Here is a 24,212-nt window from a genome sequence, read left to right as displayed (position 1 = left end):
TGCCCATGTTAACAAACAATATCAAAAAACGTATAATACATCAAGACAAACAAAAAATGTAAGTAATCAACTCAGTAATTTTCATGGTGATATGTGAAGGTTAATTTTTTTTTCCCTATTCACGTGAGAAAAATACTGTATAGGCGCATGAATAGAGTATATTTGGGTCTTTTTCTAAACTTTCCCCTATCGGGATTCTTCAGGGCTTTTTTCCCCTTACTCAGGACATATTGAGGATTCTAAATTAGTTAAGTTTGCTTGTGTTGCAATTTGTTCAACCTTGACCCCTATTTTGGCTTAAAATGACTGGACTGTGTCTGATCTTGCAGACTATACCTAATAAAATACTATTAAAACAATGAGATAAGTTCATAAAACATTTTTGGCCTGCATGTCTGACTAAGTTAATCAGGTGCTTCGTTTGAATAGGCATAGCATATCTTACAGCAGGCGTAGCCTAGGCGTAAAGATAACATAATGATTATGGTTCTCATAACATTCATAAACCGATTTGCTCTGTAGTCTAGTCTAGCCTATTAACAGTTTGTTCTATAGCCTAAGTTTTACAGCAAATGTCTACAATTAATGGAAATGTGGTATCTGAAGTGCATTTTGCATAGGTTCCAAAAATATATTTTAAAAACAGTAATCTATTGGTTATAGCCATAATACTTACAGTTAATATACTACTGGATAGTCTATTGAAGGAGAGACGTAATCCTGCGTCTAACGTCATGACGCTAGACCCGAGAAGGGGCCATGAAAGCAAACTGCTGTAAACACAGGGCGGCTGCGCCTTAAGAAGGACAATAAGCTGGACGCGGTGTCAATGCCCTAACAATGGATGTAGCCGATATGGTTATAATCAAATTGATCTGTCTGCTGTGCTTCATTAAAACTAATCAAGGTGAGCGAAGTTCATTTATATTGCATTCCGTTGCATTAAACGTTTTTCGCGCTGTGAAAGAGTAGGGATGGAGAGAGACAGCTGACGAGAGCAACATAACGGAATCTGGCCTTCCCATTCTGTGGGATGCAAAATCAGCATTAGCTGCTAGCTTGCTACCGGTTGTTTTGTAGGCTTTGAGATTTAATAATATATGCTTCTTAAAATGCAATTACAATTGTAAAATCCTTAGTGGATATATACAATGTATGCAGACCTGGCACCACCAAGCTTGCGAGCAGTGATGATGCAGGCTGGTTTTTATTGGACTTTCCTGTTAGCAATAAGATGGAGTGATGCTAACCTGCGACCCAAAGCATTTGGTTGAAATCACGGATTTATAAGGGCGAGAAAAAATTATGTTGCAGTATTTTTCTACAACATGAGTATAAAACACCTAACGACACCACTTGTTAACGACGCAGTTGGTAACACGCACCAACTGAACCTTGGAAAAATGCAATTTTGTTTTGAAAATGGGTGGTTAAATCGATTGAATTAGCTAGCTGGCTGATGTCAACCAGATAAGCTAGCTTCTTAGCATGTAAGCTACATTTTCGACATTATCACCGAATGACAGCCCTGCGTTGGTCTTTGTTATGATTGCATTTCATGTAACGTCAACGTTAGGCTACGTGGTTTTAACTTCAAAGCCGTAAAATGTGCAATAATATCTGGACCGACTTGTTTTATTGCATTATATTGGATGCAGGTAGTTTGATGGAGACCCCAAACGGTTTGTTATTGTTGAAACAACACAAGCTAACTCGCTAACTTATGAGCATTTTTCTCCGGAATGATGTCTGAAATTTGATGTCGGTTCTCGCGATAAGGTAATGGTGTCAGCAAAATGCTGATTGTAAACTCACCTTACAGTGTACACCACTGATACTTTGACTTTCACTTCCTTACTACTTCCAGTGTATCATTTACAAACGCATATGACCCTATGTAATACAAGGGCCTATGTTAGAACAACAGTAAAATGCATAGCGGTAGGCCTACCTAGTAAGATGTTTCATGTCAGTCATTAGGCCACTAAGGAAATAGTTATTTGGAGATGAGCCATTAATTAAAAGCTTGCCAATTTTCATCATAGAGGTTAGATTTTTTTTAAAAACAGATTTTCCCAAAACCTTTATAGACTGTAGACTATGTTTTCCTTCAAGTAGCCTACATGATGTAAACCAGGAGTTCTCAAACTTTTACAAAGTCAAAGTCAAAGTCAGCTTTATTGTGAATTTCTTCACATGTTCCAGACATACAAAGAGATCGAAATTATGTTTCTCACTATCCCACGGTGAAGACAAGACATATTTTTCCAATTTAAGTCCACAGACAAACATAACATTCAAGTAAACAAAAAAGTAAGTAAATAAGTAAATAAGAGGGCACATATAATAATGAAAAAATAAGAGCAGCAAAATTTGGTTGAAATTGTGCATAGACAGTCAATAAAATACTAGTGCAAAGTCAGGCCAATAAAAGGCTTGGGTAGTTCTGTTTGACCTAAGTAATAAAGAAAGTGGCATAGTGGTGCAAGTTATGTAAGAGCAGCAGAAGTGTTGTGTTTTCAGGACAACAACACCAAGTTGTAAAGTGTACAAGTGTGCAAGTGTGCAAATGTGCAAGTGGAGTAGTGCAGGCGGCCATTGTGGGTCCAATGTCCAGGATGTTATGTAGCTGAGGGTGGAGGAGGGAGAGAGTTCAGCATCCTTACAGCTTGGTGTATGAAGCTGTTGGTGAGTCTGGTAGTGCGGGAGCGCAGGCTTCTGTACCTCTTCCCAGAGGGCAGCAGATCAAACAGATTGTGAGCGGGGTGACTTGCATCACTCACAATTTTGGTCGCCTTGCGGGTGAGGTGGGTGGTGTAAATGTCCTTCAGGGAGGGGAGTGAAGCACCAATGATCCTTCCAGCTGTGTTCACTATGCGCTGCAGGGCTTTCCTGTTGTATTCAGTGCAGCTTCCGCCCCACACAGCGATACAGCTGGAGAGGATGCTCTCAATGGTGCCTCGGTAGAATGTGGTCATGATGGCTGGTGGAGCACTTGCTCGCCTGAGTTTCCGCAGGAAGTACAGGCGGCGCTGAGCTCTCTTCGCCAGTGATGCAGTGTTGGTGGTCCAGGAGAGGTCTTCACTGATGTGCACCCCCAGGAATTTGGTGCTGCTCGCTCTCTCCACCACAGCACCGTCGATGGTCAGTGGCAGGTGTTGGGTGTGACCTCTCCGGAAGTCAACAACAATCTCTTTGGTCTTGCTGACGTTCAGCAGGAGGTTGTTGTCCCTGCACCACGTGGTCAGATGGTCGACCTCCAACCTGTATTGAGTCTCGTCGCCCTTGGTCCAAGAACCTTTCTACAGTAGCATTACATCCCTGACCCACTTTGACACCATTCTCAGCTTGTTCAATAAATAGGCCTATGTAATAACTATAAATAGTAGTGATTAAGACTATTATTGTTGTCACCTTTTCTACTTAATGAACAGGGTGTTTGTGCAAGTCTGGAAAAGTATGGAATTATGAAAAATGTTTACTATTTAGATGTATGGATGGAAATTTAGGGCGATGTCTAAAAAGTTCTAAGTTTTGCTCAAAGTAATGACTGACTATGTGCAAACAATTTCGAAGCTCAAAGGTAAAAATTTCAGCTCAGTGCTCTAACTGTAGAATTGTCAATTCCATTTTGGATAAACACGTGCAGCTTCAGGTTGACCTCAGTCGGAGCACATTTGTGTTGTATTGTTTTGTGCGCCGTCAGTTTGGACAAGACTGCGTTGCACAAGAAGACTATGACACACGGAAAGGAAGGAGATGTTTTAACACAACACACATTTTTAAACTTGGGTTTGAGTGCATATGTTCATATACTTGCATGTGCTTCATGTATGTTAATTATTGTGCAGTTATCTTAAAGGCTACTCTGTATAGCGGAAAAAAAATGTTTATTTTACTGTTTTTGGAGAAAAAGGAGCGGCTCTGAAGGCTGTTGGACCCGGAAACAGATTTATTAGCCCATTATTGCATCATCACCAAATGTGCCAGTGGAACAATTTATGTATAGCCTATACACTTAATATGGACCCTATATTCTATATGCCATTGGAACTCCTTATAGCCAATAGCCTCTATGTCAGTGTTTCTCAAACTTTTTCAGACGAAGGACCACTTGACCAATAAAAAAGAAAAGCTCGACCACCTAAAAAAAAAAAGATTAGACCTACTTCAACAGTATATTAGCCTACACAATAAGCCTACCTTGCTTATTGTCTTTGCACTTTGCTTATTGTGTCAGAGGATTCATATGATTTAAACTGGCATATCTTACATAGACAGTGTTCAGAACTGTTTGGATTTACATACAAGTTGGTTCAATATTGCAAACAACTTCTCTATATTATATTTTACCACGTCTGCTCGCAGACCACTTAGGATAGCTTGTAGACCCCCAGTGGTCCCCTGACCACATTTTGAGAAACACGCTCTATGTCATTGGAACACCTTATAGCCAATTGCCTATATGTCATTGGAACTCCTTATAGCCAATGGTCTAGCCTTTATGCCATTTAACCACTTTATATGTAGCCTATATGCCATTGGAACACCTTATAGCCTATATGCTGCTGGAACACTTTATATAGCCTGTAGCCTACCATTGGAACACTTTATGCACAGTCTATAGCCTATATGTCATTGGGACACCTTATAGCCAATAGCCTACATGTCATTGGGACTCCTTATAATCAATGGTCTAGCCTTTATGCCATTTAAACACTTTATATGTAGCCTATATGCCATTTGAACACCTTATAGCCTATAGCCTATATACATATATACTATACATACTACATATATATATATATATGTATGTATGCTGCTGGAACACTTCATATATAGCCTGTAGCCTACCATTGGAACACTTCATGTGCAGTCTATAGCCTATGCCATTGGAACACTTCATGTGCAGCCTATAGCATATATGCTATTGGAACACTTCTTGTGCAGCCTATAGCCTATATGCCATTGGAACACTTAATGTGCAGCCTATAGCATATGCTATTGGAACACTTCTTGTGCAGCCTATAGCCTATATGCCATTGGAACACTTCATGTGCAGCCTATAGCATATATGCCATTGGAACACTTCTTGTGCAGCCTATAGCCTATTTGTGGAACACTGTGTTCTTTACCTCCGTTTTCTTGTTTCTGGAACAGGTTACTACGGCAACCCACTGAACAAGTACATCCGACACTATGAGGGCCTGTCCTACGACACTGAGGAGGTCCACATGCAACACCAGCGGGCCAAGAGGGCTTTGGACCACGAGGACCGGGTTCTCCACCTCGACTTCCACGCACACGGAAGGTGTGGCCTGTTTGGTGCTCTTTAGATACCAGACTCCGCTAGAGACCTGCTAGAGAGTGCAGCCAGTATAAACGTTATTAGCTGTATTCAATAGTCCCTTTGGATAGCCATACTCCCCATCCAGTAGTGCTGATTCAGTACTTACTCCATGCATGTGATAATCCATAGCACTGGCTGTAGTGAGTTACTGATGGTTTACCTAGTGCTCATCTCATAATCTCAATGTGGCCCATAACACCTAGTGCTCATCTCATAATCTCAATGTGGCCCATAACACCTAGTGCTCATCTCATAGTCTCACAGTGGCCCATAGTACCTAGTGCTGATCTCATGGTCTCACAGTGAGTGTGTGCGTGTGCGTGTGCGTGTGTGTGTGTTCCAGAGCCCATAACTGAAAATATGAGCTACAAAAGCATTTTTTTCATGTTGGTGCGGTTTTCTGATAGTGGGGTGTGTGCTTTTCTGGGATGGAGTTCTAGTCTAAAGGCACCATTAACAGTTTTTTGACCTTTTCACCTTACGTTTCCAAAATCATTTTGATAACATGACAAACGCATCTGCCATTGTCTGAGCGGCCCTCTGTAACACAGCAACTTTCTACTATGTAGGTGTATTGGTTTAGTGTCATATCATTATTTAGATCTTAGAGATCTGAAGGGTGGGTGTATTAGATGGGTGGGTATATTGAGTGAGTTCTTTGATATTATTAGAAGTATTGTTCTTTCGTTTTGGGAGAAATCGTCTATTCATGGGTGCCAAGTGTCTGCGTCGTCCCCTCTGTTGTCTAAGTAGCGCTCTAATGTTAGCGTCCACGCCACAGTCTCCTCTGTTGTCTAAGTAGCGCTCTGATGTTAGTCCACACCTCCATGGCGGCAATATCTTACAACACCATGACTCACTCATGCCATGGTTGGCCTATGTCACAGAGACACACACTATCTTCCAACACCATGACTCATGCCATGGTTGGCCTATGTCACGGAGACACAGTGCTTTCCAGATAATGGGAATGGGGGAGTGCTGCAGATCAGAGGCGTGCTGCTGACAAAAGAACTGTGTGTGTGTGTGTGTGTGTGTGTGTGTGTGTGTGTGTGTGTGTGTGTGTTTCCGTCTATCTAACTGTCTGTGTGCTCTGACAGGCATTTTAACCTGCGCATGAAGAGGGACACCAAACTCTTCTCCCACAACTTCAAGGTGGAGATGTCTGGAGAGGAGATGGACTATGACACCTCTCACATCTACACAGGGGAGATCTACGGTGAGATTCACACACTCACACACACACACACAAAGAGACTGCTCCCAACAAACACCTCTCACATCTACACAGGGGAGATCTACGGTGAGATTCACACACTCACACACAGAGAGACCGCTCCCAACAAACACCTCTCACATCTACACAGGGGAGATCTACGGTGAGATTCACACACTCACACACACACACAAAGAGACTGCTCCCAACAAACACCTCTCACATCTACACAGGGGCGATCTACGGTGAGATTCACACTCACACACACACACACACACACTCTCACTCACACACACACACACGAAAGAGACCGCTCCAAACAAACACCTCAAATCTACACAGGGGAGATCTACGGTGAGATTCACACACACACACACACATACACACACACACACATACACTCTCACTCACACACACACACACACACACACACACACACAAAGAGACTGCTCCCAACAAACACCTCTCACATCTACACAGGGGAGATCTACTGTGACACACACACACACACACACACACACACACACACACACACACACAAAGACAGCTCCCAACAAACACCTCACACATCTATGAGACCTATGGTGAGACGCACAGAGTCACACACAAGCATTTCCCACATCTACATGGGACAGCTCTATGGTGAGGTGCACACACACACACACACACACACACACAGGAGAGATCTGTGGTGCGACCCACGCTCTCTCAGCCAGTGTTGGCTTTCCAGGAGAGCCGTTGGTCTGTCCTGATGTTTACGTCCTGACAGAAAGATCTAATGCACACGCTAAAATAACTGCTCAAGCCATCTGATGAACGCTTTTATTCGGTGCTGTTTAAGAGCTGGCTCAGGAGATGCATTTCTTCACGCTTTGATTTCATGACGGGGATCAGTAAATGATCCCTGTAAAATGAGAAAAGTAGCACCTTGCAGAGTCAGTTGCCACGGTTACCAGGGCCATCCACCCAGCAGTGAGATGCTGTCTCCTGTGATGTTGAGAGGAGGCAGGCGTAGAGTCACGTCAGCAAACAGACATTTAAACACACACACACACACACATACACACATTTTCCCCCAACCTCAAATTCACAACATGAGTACCACACACACACACACACACACACACAACATGAGTACCACACACACACACACACACACACACACACACACACCACAGAGTACCACACACACACACACACCACATGAGTACCACACACACACACACACACACCACATAAATACCACATACACACACAGACAACATGAGTACCACACGCACACACAACATGAGTGCCACACACATACTGTCGGTGGATGATGCTGCTGAAGATGATGGTGATGATGATGGTGGTGTTGAGGACAGTAATGATGATGACGATGTTGACTATATGGTCCCACAGGTGAGGAAGGCAGCCTTAGCCATGGCTCGGTTGTGGATGGGAAGTTTGAGGGCTTCGTCACCACCCACCGCGGCACCTTCTACGTGGAGCCTGCAGAGAGGTACCTGCAGGACAAGAATGTCCCCTTCCACTCAGTCATCTACCACGAGGACGACATCAGTGAGTAAAACACACACACACACACACACACACACACACACACACACACACACACACACACACACACAGGACAGGACAAGAACATGCCCTTCCACTCCGTCATCTATCTCACACACACACACACACACACACACACACATACATACACACACACACACACACACAGGACAGGACAGGACAAGGCAAGAACACACCCTTTAACTCAGTCATTTATCACAAGGTCGACCTCAGTGAGTACAACACACACACACACTTATGTGCACTTTAACGTGCACACAGAAAAAAAATATATAATTACACATACTATCACACTCACACTGTGCAAAACACACACTCACACACTGAGAAGAATGAGCTCTCTCACACACACACAGGGTGTGTCCTTTCGAGCGCATGTGTAAGTGTGAGGTCGGTTCTCTTTCCTCTGTGTGCGTTTCTCGTCTCTCCTGCTCTGCTGTCGGTAATAGAAGCCCAGAGCCCCACCCTGCAGCTGCCTCTGCTCAAATGCTCCTCCGCCTGAGCTAATGGCCCCGCAACACTCTTCCACCCCTCTGGCAGAACACTTCACCTGTGTGTGTGTGTGTGTGTGTGTGTGAGAGAGAGAAAGAGAGAAATTCCCTTCCTATGTGCACTTTACAGAGAGTCAGAGATGGTTAAATGTGTATCTGTGTAAACAGGCAGAATTCCCTACATGAGTGTCTGAACGGAGAGAGGAAGAAGGTTAAGGAGAGGAGTGATGTCATCCTTAAGAGAGTGATGTCATCCAGCAGGGATTTGAGCCTCAGGAGCAGAGGGGGAATAAAAGATGATGCATGATCGGCTGGTTAGAGTTCAGCTGCTCAGGAGACAACAGACTATTTCTGATGTACTGATCTAGTTTGCAGTGATATGAGTGAGTTAGACTGCTGTGGGTGTGAGTTAGACTGCTCTGGTGTGATATTAGTGTGAGTTTGACTTCTCTGGTGTGATATTAGTGTGAGTTAGGCTGCTCTAGTGTGGTGTGATATTAGTGTGAGTTAAACTGCTCTGGTGTGATATTAGTGTGAGGTAGACTGCTCTGGTGTGATATTAGTGTGAGTTACACTGCTCTGGTGTGATATTAGTGTGAGTTAAACTGCTCTGGTGTGATATTAGTGTGAGTTAGACTGCTCTAGTGTGATATTAGTGTGAGTTGACTGCTCTGGTGTGATATTAGTGTGTGTTAGGCTGCTCTGGAGTGATATTAGTGTGAGGTAGACTGCTCTAGTGTGATATTAGTGTGAGTTAAACTGCTCTGGTGTGGTGTAATATTAGTGTGAGTTAGACTGCTCTGGTGTGATATCACTGTGAATTAGACTGCTCTAGTGTGGTGTGATATTAGTGTGAGTTAAACTGCTCTGGTGTGATATTAGTGTTAGAGTTAGACTGTGGTGTGATACTACCTGTGCCTCTCTGTCCTTTGCAGATTACCCCCATAAGTATGGCCCTCAAGGCGGCTGTGCCGACCACAGCGTGTTCGACAGGATGAAGAAGTACCAGAGCTCTGGGGCAGATGAGCCCATCAACGTGAGACACACATAGACACACACATACATACACACATACACATATATACATACACACACACACACACACACACACACACACACACACACACACCTCTCCATTGGCAAGGACGATACAATTCGCATCATGACACATGGGTCACGATACAATACGTCACAATATACCGTAAAACTCCAAATAATAGCCCGGGCTTTTATTTTCCCAAATCGCCAAACTGCACCGGCTAGTATTAGAGACAGGCGTCTATATGAGAAAGGCCTTTAATTCCCTTTACACAAAACTTTTCCTCTGCAAAGATGGAAAATATTATCGAATTAATTATTTCAAACACACTGAATGTCTACCTATATGACTAGGCTATCTGATGACAATTACGGATCATCATTCATTTAGTGTTGAGATGTTGTTCATTGAGTGAGATACAGTAAGATCCAAAAGCGGGGATAGCCAGAACAGATGAACCACGTTTTAATTAAACGTAATCTACAAAGAGATCGTATCACACTGAAAGCTCATATTTTCTCACTAGCAAATAGCCTATATCGGTCCTTTGTCAAATACAGTTGCATTATCAGCCCTGACCAAAACTGTTCAGGAATTATTTATGCAAAAGTGGAACGTGCTTAATGTTTCATTCTCCCTCCTTTTCGGCATGAATGAAACAGCATGAGAGAGCATGAACCATATTGTTTCTCCCGTTTTGTATTTGCCAAATTTGACAACAGTCTACATTCAAATCATAGCCTACTTCCAGGCGCGCGGGAACATATTTTTGACCAGGGGTGCTGAATAACAAAATAATCATGGATGTCAGACGATTTCTCCCCCAGCATATGATTTGAATTTAGACAGCTAAATAGGCCATTTCACCGCCGTGTATGAGTAGGTCTAAGAGTAAGACGTTTTATAATGCCCTGGGCAGCCACATTCCACTGCAACTATGCGCAGCACTTGCCACTCTGACTCATCAATAAAAACTGTGCGTGCACACACCAGTCCCTAGAAGCACACTTGACTTTACATCATAAACCTTTTTCAGTAGGTTATATAGCCAGAGAATGTCCGTAGACGGGCTCTGATATAGCCTAGTCTAAGGTAAATTCCTTTTCTGACTTCTTTCTCTTTATCGCCATGGCATTTAGAATAAAGAATAACGTTCGCAAACCGTTCCGGTTTTGTTGCCAGCATAAAAACAAGCTTACCATCGGCCTATCCGCAAATTTTAAACACAAGGGATGAATTGAACAATGACGAAGTCAGACATATAGGCATAGTTCATATTGGGAAAACAGTTATACAATTTGGAACTCTAGCTTTTCCCCACCGCAGTCTTTTAATGCCATCTAATCATAACGTGCGCAGTCTGCGCCATACTTTAGCCCAAATCACACCCAAGATTCGCAACGAGATGAGCAGCAACTTGATGCAACCTTGCAACTGTGACCAGACATGTGAATGCTTTGCGACGGCTTGTAACGACGTGCAACATCAAATTTACACTGCTGTAACCTCCTTTCTGTAACGGTTTTGTGTCATTGCGAATCTTTAAACAGACGATCTGACGGGTTTTAGAAGATTAAATACAACCCGAAACTAAAAAACAGACCAGGCCTCTACTGGAGACCGGCCTTTAACCCAAACCTGTAGCCACGCCAGGAGTTTAAAAGAGACAGGCGTCTCTTAGGGACTCGGCGATTATTTGAAGTTTTACGGTATTGCAATATGATACTTATTGCGATATTTTACTGAAAATGTAAAAATAGAGCTGGAAACATAACTTGCTGTGTACCACCTGGGCAGTATAATAAGTAGATCACATTATACTGATAATTACCACCTGGGCAGTATAATACGTAGATCACATTATACTGATAATTCAGCAGACAGATAATAATAAAATAACGCAATAGTCAGCTGTATAGACATTCTTGCACCGCCTAATGCTTTAATAAAAAATATTGATATTTGGCAAGTGGCGACACGATAAATCGATATTTCAGTATCGATGCACAGCCCTACTCTCCATTCATCAGCACGAATCCCACTCAGGCCGCGGTCCATGTCCCTTGTGCCTCCTGAATGTCCCTCTCAACTCTGGCAGCTGGAGAACTTTCACTCAGATATGAAATATCAGTGCTTTGCCTCTTACCTAAATATGAAATATCAGAGCACCAAAATATAAAGTGCAGTGGTCTTGGGCTGAGTGGACAGATAGAGTATAGTGGTGTTGGGCTGAGTGGATATATCAATAGAGTATAGTAGTGTTGGGCTCTCTTGCTCGCTCGCTCAATGGACATGTACTTCAGCATTAGCCTAGAAATCTAGACGCACCCTAGCGGCGGCAAATTAATTTGCTCAGCCTGTACGTCTAGTATCGAACCATAGGAATTTCTATTGACTTAACACCGTGGATGTTCTCCAATCACAGCGCTATATTTCGTTAGAGAGTCTTAAGGCGGGCTTAACAGGATAACGACATCCTGCGACGGTGAACAAGGAAGGTGGCTATGGCGAACGAAGAGCGGTTGTTTGAATCGGCGTTGGCGTCAACTTTGGAGGAGTTGGACTTGTGCTTTTCTTTGAAAGTAGAGCAACACAATGCACTTAAGTCATTCCTTTCGAAGAAGGATGTATTTGCCGTTTTGCCGACCGGATACGGATATGGTCGTAGCGCTGGCCTATTGCATGCCTAGGCAGTTTGAAAGACAATTCTCTGCCCGCCCCTTGGATTAAGCAGGTGAATGATTCGATTCCAGACTATACATTTCAATGATATAGGATGGCCCGCCAGGCTACTTCAGCATGAACATTTAATCCAAATAAAACATTCACAATCTTGAAAGCGAGGACGCAGAAGGTGACTAGCTAAAGTGTTATTAAATCCGGTTAGAATCATTAGCATGCTGCGCAAATGTATTTAAAACTCTTGCATTCCAGTTGCCTGATCATCTCAATACCAATGTTTTTTCTCAAAAGACTCAAAATGGCCTGTCCCAAGGAGAAAAAGTATTACCTTGAAACTTTAACACATGTGGGGAAACTGAACAGTCCAACCAGTAGACTAGGGCTGCACAATTAATCGAATTTTAATCACGACCCACGATCAAATTTGCGTGATCAAGCGATATTTCAAATGCGTGCTCTACCTATAGAACCAACCTGGCAACCCATAGAACGCTCCGCTACAAAACAAATCAAGCGCTCCTTAAACCTGTCTGACCATGTGCCTGCATGCAGCCTACCAATGACAGCTGTTCCCTGCACTGTTCAGCCTGATGCACTGTGGACTAGTGACATTATGTTAACTATTAGTAGGCTAGTTAGACTATACAATAAACGACGATCAAAAATCAAATGTGTGGCACAGCAGAAGGCCAAGAGCTTGTCCCTCGAAGCGGATCATCCATTGTTCAAAAATATTTCTGATTTCAGGCAAGTTAAGTTAACCAAAAATATAAGCAAAGCAGGGCTCTCAACTCATACCGTGAAACACATCACATGACGTAAACCACACATGCCTTTTTTTATCACGTTAACTTTTATAGTCCTTGTTTGCTTCCTCCGATAGCCTATAGCCTACTGTAATAAGAGTTGAGCTAACGACGGGATCCGTGAATTTTATTCATGTATTTTATAAGCTTCATGTGCAACCTACAATGCATATGCGTTTCAAGACACAGCCTACTCAAAACGAGTGAACAATAATGAAAATGTAGCCTACACGTCAGTGTTTTACATATCAACGAATGACTAAACCAGGGGTGTCCAAACTGCGGCCAGCCATGCACTTTAATCCGGCCCGCCGAGCATTTATTAGTTTATCATAGGCCGCTCGCTATTTTTTTCCAGCGATAGACGACGTTGTGGTTAACTTTAGGCTACTACAAACTGCTTTACACTCTTCTTAGAGAACGTTTACAATGTCAATGTCAAAACAGCTTGTCACATCGAGATACATAGTATCTCCATTGCAGCAGATCTAACTACGTTATGCTAGTCCATTTAATTGGGGACGCATTTGAGCGTGGAAGAGAGGGCGATGGCAACAGTAGTTCCCACTACTGACCAATTTTAAACTGTGAGAGGGCACAGCCATAGGCACAGCACTAGCCATAGGCTATTTGAGTGGAGCTGGCAAAGAGTCTTAAAGTGACAGTGCACCATTTATAAATGAATTAAACAGCATCAAATTAACAGTATTTCTTAAGAAATTATTTTTCTACAACAAAATTATTTTGTCATTTAAATAATACAAAACATTATTATTATTATTATTATTATTATTATTATTTATGTGTGGCCCGCTGGCCAATTTTCAAAACCCAATGTGGCCCTTCAGTCAAAAAGTTTGGACACCCCTGGACTAAACGATTACAGTAAACTCATGAACAAGAAGCAGAGCTTAAGTGGCTAATGGGGAGCGTTGGGAGGATTCCCGGTGGGCTGTTAACATTTTCCCAAATATTAACAAAGTAGCACGCACAAAACATTTGTTTGGAAGTTGTTTGGAAGTCGCAGTCAAATCTATATTTGCAGTAATTTAGGGGAGTAAATGTGAGGGGAAGAATTTGGGTGAGCCAGATAGCAAGTCCAATATGTTTAGGGAAAAAATATTTTTCTCACTAAAATTAATTATCGTGATAAATAATTGTGATCTCAATATTGATCAAAATAATCGTGATTATCATTTTGGCCATAATCGTGCAGCCCTACAGTAGACTATGATAAGCTAGTCAACTAGGCTACTTTGTTTACAATTTTTCCAGACTTCAACCAGAGCTGCTGACAGCTGAAGCAGCAAGAGACAGAATATAATAATTGTATATTATTATTATATACAATATGTGTATATTCAGTGTTCAAATAATTCCAGTTTATATAGTCAAATATCGTGATCTAGTTTCCAAATTATTCAATGTTATTTAATAAAATATCTAGTTAAAAAAATAACCTTATCCACACACACAAAAAATCGAGGTATGTATCGAACCATGGGTCAAAAATCGTGATACACCAAACTCACGATTCGGTTTGTATCGTTACAGCCCTAATAGGTAGTGTAGTGGTGTTGAGATGAGCCGATAGATAGGTAGATAGTGTAGTGGTGTTGAGATGAGCGGATAAATAGGTAGATAGTGTAGTGGTGTTGGGCTGAGCGGATAAGTAGGTAGATAGTGTAGTGGTGTTGAGATGAGTGGGTAGATAGTGTAGTGGTGTTGAGATGAGTGGGTAGATAGGTAGATAGTGTAGTGGTGTTGAGATGAGCGGATAAATAGGTAGATAGTGTAGTGGTGTTGGGCTGAGCGTATAAGTAGGTAGATAGTGTAATGGTTTTGAGATGAGTGGGTAGATAGATAGTGTAGTGGTGTTGAGATGAATGGATAGACAGATAGATAGGCAGTGTGGTGTTGGGCTGAGCGGATGGATAGTGTAGTGGTGTTGAGGTGATAGATAGATAGATAGATATAGATTGATTGATTGATTGATTGATTGATTATAGTGGTGTTGAGCTGAGTAGATAGGTAGATAATGTAGTGGTGTTGAGATGAGTGGGTAGATAGTGTAGTGGTGTTGAGATGAGTGGGTAGATAGGTAAATAGTGTAGTGGTATTGAGATGAGTGGGTAGATAGATAGATAGTGTAGTGTGGTTGAGATGAATGGATAGATAGATAGGCAGTGTGGTGTTGGGCTGAGCGGATGGATAGTGTAGTGGTGTTGAGATGAGTGGGTAGATAGTGTAGTGGTGTTGAGATGAGTGGGTAGATAGGTAAATAGTGTAGTGGTATTGAGATGAGTGGGTAGATAGATAGATAGTGTAGTGTGGTTGAGATGAATGGATAGATAGATAGGCAGTGTGGTGTTGGGCTGAGCGGATGGATAGTGTAGTGGTGTTGAGGTGAGCGGATAAATAGATCTAGAGTCTAAGTTGTCTGACCAGAGTGTTCCTCTGTGTAGGAGCAGAATGAGCTGCTGGAGGCGGAGCCTGGTGAGGGGCCCGTGCTGTTAAGGAAGAGGAGGATGGCCCAGCCAGAGAAGAACACCTGCCAGCTCTTCATCCAGACAGACCACCTCTTCTACAAGTACTACAAGACCAGGGAGGCTGTCATCGCACAGGCAAGCAGGGGCTTGACCCAGCTCACACTTACACATACACACACACTCGAGTACTAACCCAGCACACATACACACTCTAGCCTGTTGTGGACATAATTTTCCTTTGGTGTTAAGATTGGTGTAAGTACAGTACTACAGTAAGGTTATATTGTGGTTCTGTGTTAACCTGTGTGAATGGGCATCATCTCTGTGGCCTACTGCCTTCTTCTCCTGGGCAGATCTCCAGCCACGTGAAGGCCATTGATGCCATCTACCAGGGCACCGACTTCATGGGCATCCGCAACATCAGCTTCATGGTCAAGAGGATACGGGTGAGGGACCTAGAACCTTCTCTCAGAAACTATGATCCAGCAGTCTTCTCTCTCCACAGACGCTAGCCCTGTTAGGGTGTTTTAATACTTGGTCCCTTTCAGCCTTCTAAATTAATTCAGATCGATGACTCAGCATTTTTTGTGCATATGTGAACACGCCAACCAAACTCAGACCCCTTTAAAGCGAACCGAACTGAGGCCGTCTCAGTAGGTATTCTCGGCACGGTTAGCTTTGAAGTCTGCGGTGCAGTTTTCCTTATCTGTGTATTGTGAACACAAGCCGCCCCAGGTTCTCTTTCACATTTTGCATCGTAGGCTAGCCTATTTTGTCCTACTTCACTTGCCATTGCCAAAAGAAAAAGCATGTCATTTATTATAAAAGCTGTTATCATTAGGCTCATTATACAGACAATTTTGCTACAGCCAAGCAAGTTATAACATTAGACTAATTAATATCTTTTCATGCAAGCCATTGGTAACTGACAATCTAGAAATCAGCGATCTTTGGATTACATTGCTCACCATTTCTCATGACCTGTTAGGCTATTATCTCTCTGAACTATTCTTGCCTGTCAGTGGTAAACATACAAAAGAGACTGCTCAGTGCAGTGAACAGGCTGCTGTTCACTTGTCATTTTGGACGTTAGCTAAATGTTGTTGGGACATAGCAACAGTAACCAGGTTGGGCGGGCCTACCACTGAATTAGAAAGTGTGAATTAGGCTGGTGTGTTGACTGACCGTTCAAGAAGATATTTGCAATAACTTCAGATCAAAATTCATTCTGAAAATATGTTATCATATATATATATATATATATATATATATATATATATATATATATATATATATATATATATATATATAATCAGAAAAAAATGAATTTGTTAATCAAAATCACCACACCAATTATGGCTTATGATAATTATTTCAACCTGATAATGATACCAGTTCAAATTTTGGTTCGCGAATGGGAACAGAGCTGGTTTTCTGTTGGTGGAAAAGACATATTAGTGGGCTGAGTTTGGTTATTTTAAAAGGGACTTCTGTATATGTGAAAACACCTTATGATTCAGCAGTGTTCTCTCTCCACAGACATTGGCTCTGTTAGAAACAATGACTCGTCTTTTCCTGCTGTTTGATAGGATGACTGCGCACTGTTCTCCCTGTTCCTGACGTTGTGGTTGTGTGTCTTTCTCCCTGTTCCTGATGTTGTGGTTGTGTGTCTTTCTCCCTGTTCCTGATGTTGTAGTTGTGTGTCTTTCTCCCTGTTTCTGACGTTGTGGTTGTGTGTCTTTCTCCCTGTTTCTAACGTTGTGGTTGTGTGTTTCTATGTGTTCCTGATGTTGTGGTTGTGTGTTTCTGTGTGTTCCTGACATTGTGGTTGTGTGTTTCTGATGTTGTGGTTGTGTGTTTCTGTGTGTTCCTGACGTTGGGGTTGTGTGTTTCTAATGTGTTCCTGATGTTGTGGTTGTGTGTTTCTGTGTGTTCCTGACGTTGTGGTTGTGTGTTTCTATGTGTTCCAGATCAACACCACTAGCGATGAGCGGGACAAGTCCAACCCTTTCCGCTTCGCCAACATCGGTGTGGAGAAGTTCCTTGAGCTGAACTCCGAGCAGAACCATGACGACTACTGTCTGGCCTACGTCTTTACTGACCGTGATTTCGACGACGGGGTACTCGGCCTGGCCTGGGTTGGAGCTCCCTCAGGTGTGTGTGTGTGTGTGTGTCTGTGTGTGTGTCTGTCTGTGTGTGTGTGTGTGTGTGTGTGCCCGTGTGTGCCCATGCAGAGAGCTTCAAAGCCCTCAAAGTTAGAATTCTTCATGCCCTCAATGTTCTCTCTGTGTGTGTGTGTGTGTGTGTGTGTGGTGTGTGCGCGCGCCCGTTGGTGTGTTTCCAGGCAGCTCGGGTGGGATCTGTGAGAAGAGTAAGCTGTACTCTGATGGGAAGAAGAAATCCTTGAACACGGGCATCATAACGGTGCAGAACTACGCCTCCCACGTCCCCCCAAAGGTCTCCCATATCACCTTCGCCCACGAGGTCGGACACAACTTCGGCTCGCCGGTGAGTCACAGACAAACTTGTCATTATAACTCGTATAGCTGGTAACCAGCTGCTCTCCAGGTAGGGCTCTGAGTGTTTTTGCTGAGCACCTGGGGGTTTGTGTCGAGCACCTGGGGGTTTGTGCCGAGCACCTGAGTGTTTGTGTCGAGCACCTGAGTGTTTGTGTCGAGCACCTGAGTGTTTGTGTCGAGCACCTGAGTGTTTGTGCAGAAGCACCTGAGTGTTTGTGCCGAGCACCTGAGTGTTTGTGCCGAGCACCTGAGTGTTTGTGCAGAAGCACCTGTGTGTGATTAGCCTAACTTTTGAAAGTCCCTCTGAAAACCCTGGACTGTTAGACTCTCATCTGAAACAACAACAAATCGAGCCTGTCTCTACCACTACTACCCCCCCTCTCACTGATTCCTCTGTCTTCACCCCCCACCCCCCAGCATGACTCGGGGTCGGAGTGCACGCCGGGGGAGTCGAAGAGCCAAGAGAAGAAGGAGAAGGGCAACTACATCATGTACGCGCGCGCCACCTCCGGAGACAAGTTCAACAACAACAAGTTCTCAGAGTGCAGCGTGCGCAACATCAGCCAGGTGCTCGACAAGAAGAGGGGCAACTGCTTCGTGGGTGAGTCCATGCGCCATCCACACTCCTGTGTGTGTGTGTGTGTGTGTGTGAAAGAGAGAAGGGTGCAACTGCTTCGTGGGTGACTCCTTTATGTATGTATTTATATATATCTGTGTGTGTGTGTTTCGCCTGGTATCTCGGAGTGGAACATGTGACAGTGGAACTGTGTCCAGTCATCTGGGAGTCTACATGAGTATGTGGAAAAGCCAAACTGTGTTATTGCTCTCCTGGAAGTGTACATGAGTGTGGAAAAGCCAAACTGTGTTATTGCTCTCCTGGAAGTGTACATGAGTATATGGAAATGCCAAACTGTGTTATTGCTCTCCTGGAAGTGTACATGAGTGTGGAAAAGCCAAACTGTGTTATTGCTCTCCTGGAAGTGTACATGAGTATGTGGAAATGCCAAACTGTGTTATTGCTCTCCTGTGGCACCTGTGCCAGTGGAACTGTGTCCGCCAGGAGCTGTTCATCTCTTCCTGTTTCAGTTTAACTCTTTATATGTAAGTAATCAGGTATATCTGACATGTGACTGAGCAAGCCATTCCCTGACACTTGTGTGTGTGTGTGTGTGTGTGTGTAGAGTCTGGCCAGCCTATCTGTGGAAACGGCCTTGTTGAACCAGGAGAGGAGTGTGACTGTGGCTATAGTGACCAGTGTCGGGACCAGTGCTGCTATGATGCCAACCAGCCCGACAATAAGAAATGCAAACTGAAGGCTAATAAAGTCTGCAGGTGAGTGATGTCATATATTGCGTGGTTGTTATCATTAGCCTACTGAACTGAAGGCTAATAAAGTCTGCAGGTGAGTGATATCTCATATATTGACCCACCTCCCCCCCTTTTGTTTGTCCACAACTTGCAGGCAATCTCTTCAGGCAATATATGTAAGGGTGTATTGGGGCTAGAGGTTTGTGATCATAATCATGTTTCAGCAGTGCAAACTTTAAGCTAAAGACTGAACATCTCTCTCTCTCCCCCCCCCCTCTCTCTTTCTCTCTCCCTCTCTCTCTCTCTCTTTCTCTCTCTCTCTTCCTCTCCCCGTTCGGTGTTGTCCAGTCCGAGCCAGGGTCCGTGCTGTACTGCCGAGTGTACGTACAAGGGGCGTAATGAGAAGTGCCGCGAGGAGTCCGAGTGTGCGCACCAGGGCATGTGCAATGGGGTTAGCGCCCAGTGCCCCACTTCCGAACCCAAAGCCAACTTCACCGCCTGCCACGGCGAGACGCAAGTCTGCCTCAATGGGGTAAGGCCAGCCGTGTGTGTGTGTGTGTGTGTGTGTGTGTGTGTGTGTGTGTGGCAAAGTGCTTAATGCACAAAACAACAAAATCCATACAGCAGTATTGTTTTCATGGGTGTGGTTGCCTCTGCAGGAGTTCCCGACTAACTGTTTTTGGTGTGTGTGTGTGTGTGTCTGTCTCAGGGCTGTTCGGGCTCCATCTGTGAGAAGTACGGACTGGAGGTCTGCACTTGTGCTAGTGTGGACGGCAAAGACGAGACTGAGCTGTGTCATGTCTGCTGCATGGAGAAGAGTAAGGCCACACACACACACACCATATACATACACACACACACACACACACACACACTACAGTAACACTTTAGGCGATCATTATTACACAAACAGAATCAGGACAAGACGTGTGTGATTAGTGGAATCATTATTACACACACAGGATCAGACGTGATTAGTGGAATCCTGTGTCTGTTCCCTTCGCCTGCGTTGTGATTGGTTGCTGTGTGCTCTTTGTCCCCCCCTGTAGTGAACCCAAGCACGTGCAGTAGTACGGGCTCGGATCGCTGGGTGCGCTTCTTCAACCGCAAGGTCACGACCTTGCAGGCCGGGTCGCCCTGTAACGACTTCAAGGGCTACTGTGACGTGTTCATGAAGTGCCGCCTGGTGGACGCTGATGGGCCCCTCGCCCGACTCAAGAAGGCCATCTTCAACCCCGAGCTCTACGAGAACATCGCCGAGTGGATAGTGGTACGTCTCTCTCTCTCTCTCTCTCTCTCTCTCTCTCTCTCTCTCTCTCCTCTCTCTCTCTCTCTCTCCCCCCCCTCCCTCTCTCTCTTTCTCTCTCTCTCTCTCTCTCTCTCTCATTCACACACACACACACACCACCCACATACACACCCACCACCCACATACACACCCCTCTCTTCAGAGAATAGCAGGTGTCATCAGGTTCCTTCTCCTCCTTTACTTTGGGCCACGTAAACCGATAAACATTAATAACTTACGATAAACAATGATAAAATAAACAATCAATAACTTTTCCTTCCATATTTGGATCTTGTTTTTGTCTTTGTTGTTGTTTTTCTGTTGCTCTGGTCCAAATAAAAGCATATGTGTGTGTTGGTCCAAATAAAAGCATGCGTGTGTGTTGGTCCAAATAAAAGCATGCGTGTGTGTTGGTCCAAATAAAAGCATGTGTGTGTTGGTCCACAGGCGTACTGGTGGGCAGTTCTGCTGATGGGCATTGCTTTGATCATGCTGATGGCCGGTTTCATCAAGATCTGCAGCGTCCACACTCCCAGCAGCAACCCCAAACTTCCCCCACCCAAACCACTGCCCGGTGAGTGCAAACACACACACACACACACACACACATACACACACACATACACACACACATACACACACACACACAGCAACAGCAGCAACCCCAAACTTCCCCCACCCAAACCACTGCCCGGTGAGTACACACACACACACGTACACACACACATGCACAGCAGCAACCCCAAACTACCCCCACCCAAACCACTGCCCGGTGAGTATACACACACACACACGTACACACGCACATGCACAGCAGCAACCCCAAACTTCCCCCACCCAAACCACTGCCCGGTGAGTATACACACACACACACGTACACACGCACATGCACAGCAGCAACCCCAAACTACCCCCACCAAGAGGTCTGCGCAGGACAGAATCTTCAGTCCCGCTTCCGCAACATTCTGTCCCGCTGTGGCATCTATGTGGCACTCCTGCATTTGTAACATTAGGTCCCACCCGCAAAAGCCCGCAGGATATGCAGGAGGGATATTCCGTTTTGCCTTCTGTCTCACAAAAGGAGCACTTGACACACACAACTGAAAAAGACTGTCAGATGTCTGATTTAAAGTTTTTTTTATTCTGAATGTAGGCTACTGTAACACAGCTATGCTAGCTGGCATTTGTTCTTTAGAAAGGCACTAACATCTGAAGTAGCCTTGTGGTGTCCTCTTCCTTCGTCATGGTTTCAATTTTGAGTTTCAACAACGGAGCAACAGGAAAGAATTGAACCCACGTAGGCCCTAAATGACAGTTGGGGTGCTTAAAACCCATTATTTTAATGCTGCCTAACACAATATCCAGCTCAACTATAATTCTATACACTACTTAAATCATTTCTATGTTACTTTACACACATATTTAATTTGCGGGAGTGCAGTGAATCATCTGTGTCTCCTGCACCTGCAAACGCACCTCTGCCGCCCGCTCCCGCACAGAGCTTTCACAACATGTCCCGCGCTGCACTGTTTTGCTTGAGACTCCTGCGGGAGTGCAGACCTCTACCCCGACCCAAACCTCTGCCCAGTGAGTGTGCACACACACACACACACACACACACACACACACACACACACACACACACACACACACACACACACACACACACACACACACACACACACACACACAGCAGCAACCCCAAACTACCCCCACCCAAGTTTCACCTGAGTGTAGTGGTGATGTCTCATCTGAGTGGTGATGTCTCATCTGAGTGGTGATGTCTCACCTGAGTGTAGTGCAGATGTCTCACTTGAGTGTAGTGCCGATGTCTCACCTGAGTGTAGTGGAGATATCTCACCTGAGTGTAGTGGTGACGTCTCACCTGAGTGTAGTGGATATGTTTCACCTGAGTGGAGTGGTGATGTCTCACAAACACAGACACACACACACACACAGAGCAGCAACCCCAAACTTCCCCCACCCATGTTTCACCTGAGTGTAGTGGAGATGTCTCACCTGAGTGGAGTGGTGATGTCTCACCTGAGTGGAGTGGTGATGTCTCACCTGAGTGGAGTGGTGATGTCTCACCTGAGTGGAGTGGTGATGTCTCACCTGAGTGGAGTGGTGATGTCTCACCTGAGTGGAGTGGAGATGTCTCACCTGAGTGGTGATGTCTCACCTGAGTGTAGTGGTGATGTCTCACCTGAGTGGAGTGGAGATGTCTCACCTGAGTGGTGATGTCTCACCTGAGTGTAGTGGTCATATCTCACCTGAGTGTCGTCCCCTCCCCTGTGGTCCAGGTACGCTGAAGCGGCGCAGAGCCCAGCACGCCAGCCAGCAGCAGCACGCCCACCAGAACCAGCACGCCCACCAGAACCAGCACGGACATCAGAACCAGCACCCCCGACAGAACCCGCGGCAGCCGCACGCCCACCCCCAGCGCCACCACCGCCAGCCACGCGAGAACTACCAGATGGGACAGATGCGTCGCTGACCCCCCGCAACCTCCTGACCTTTCACCTCCCACACACACCCCTCCTAGTGCCTGCAGTACAGGGGGATGGACTTTCACTTCTCCAAAGAGCCACCACGTACCTACACACACACACACACCCAAACATACACACATTCCCAGTAGCCAGACACACACACACACACACACACACACACACACCCATAAACGCACACTGGACAAGAGAAATGACAAATGCTGGGTTTACACAAGAACGTCATACAATATGAAGATGAGCCAATCATTCTGCTTCCTACACGCACACACACACACACACACACACACACAATCATGAGTTTAGAGGGGGTGGGTCTTGATGCTGATATATTACGTGCATCAAGCCGTTCTGAAGGATGTCTTATATTCTCTATCTTATGTCTCTACGAATCTCTCTCCTCTCCTTTCAATCGCTGTCACACCTCATTCTCACTCGGAATTCTTTCCAAATGGCCTCTGTGAGATGAGCTAGAGATCTGTGTGGAGAGGGTGGGCATGTGTGTGTGTGCTGTTGGCTGGTCAGCTGGGGATGAATGGGACCATGTCTAGACCACCACCTCAGCGGTTTCGAGTGAGGTCGGCTGTTCTGTCTCTTAATCACGTCTTCAAATTTCCTCACATTTCTCCAGATCCAGTTCTCCTCCTCAGGCCACACCTGAGAAAGTTGAGACCTCTCTCCTCCTCTTTAGACCTCTCTCTCTCTCTCTCTCTCTCTCTCTCTCTCTCTCTCTCTCTCTCTCTCTCTCTCTCTCTCTCCTCTTTTCCTCCTCTCTCCTCCTTTTTAGACCTCTCCTCTCTCTCTCCCTCTTTCCTCTCTCTCTCTCTCCTCTTTTCCTCCTCTCTCCTCCTTTTTAGACCTCTCCTCTCTCTCTCCCTCTTTCCCCCCTCTCTCTCTCCTCTCCTTTCTCTCTCTCTCTCTCTCTCTCTCTCTCTC

The 24,212-nt window shown here is 44.7% G+C and overlaps 1 protein-coding gene across 1 annotated transcript; it reads left to right on the top strand.

The window, feature by feature from the left end:
• Positions 1-308: 308 nt before the first annotated feature.
• LOC121723405 (disintegrin and metalloproteinase domain-containing protein 10-like) lies at positions 309-24,062 on the top strand. The gene is made up of 16 exons (XM_042109030.1): positions 309-907; positions 5,161-5,311; positions 6,451-6,569; positions 7,968-8,126; positions 9,571-9,671; positions 15,628-15,786; positions 16,005-16,097; positions 17,622-17,805; positions 17,996-18,159; positions 18,588-18,771; positions 19,352-19,502; positions 19,827-20,010; positions 20,188-20,296; positions 20,528-20,748; positions 21,214-21,340; positions 23,070-24,062. The coding sequence occupies exons 1-16, from the start codon at positions 841-843 to the stop codon at positions 23,261-23,263; spliced, it is 2,367 nt and encodes a 788-aa protein (XP_041964964.1). The 5' UTR covers positions 309-840; the 3' UTR covers positions 23,264-24,062.
• Positions 24,063-24,212: the final 150 nt, after the last annotated feature.

This window comes from Alosa sapidissima, chromosome 11 (assembly GCF_018492685.1).
Source record: "Alosa sapidissima isolate fAloSap1 chromosome 11, fAloSap1.pri, whole genome shotgun sequence".
NCBI lineage: Eukaryota > Metazoa > Chordata > Actinopteri > Clupeiformes > Clupeidae > Alosa > Alosa sapidissima.
The sequence above is the reverse complement of the archived record's forward strand: the minus strand, read 5'-3'. Positions and strand labels throughout refer to the sequence as shown.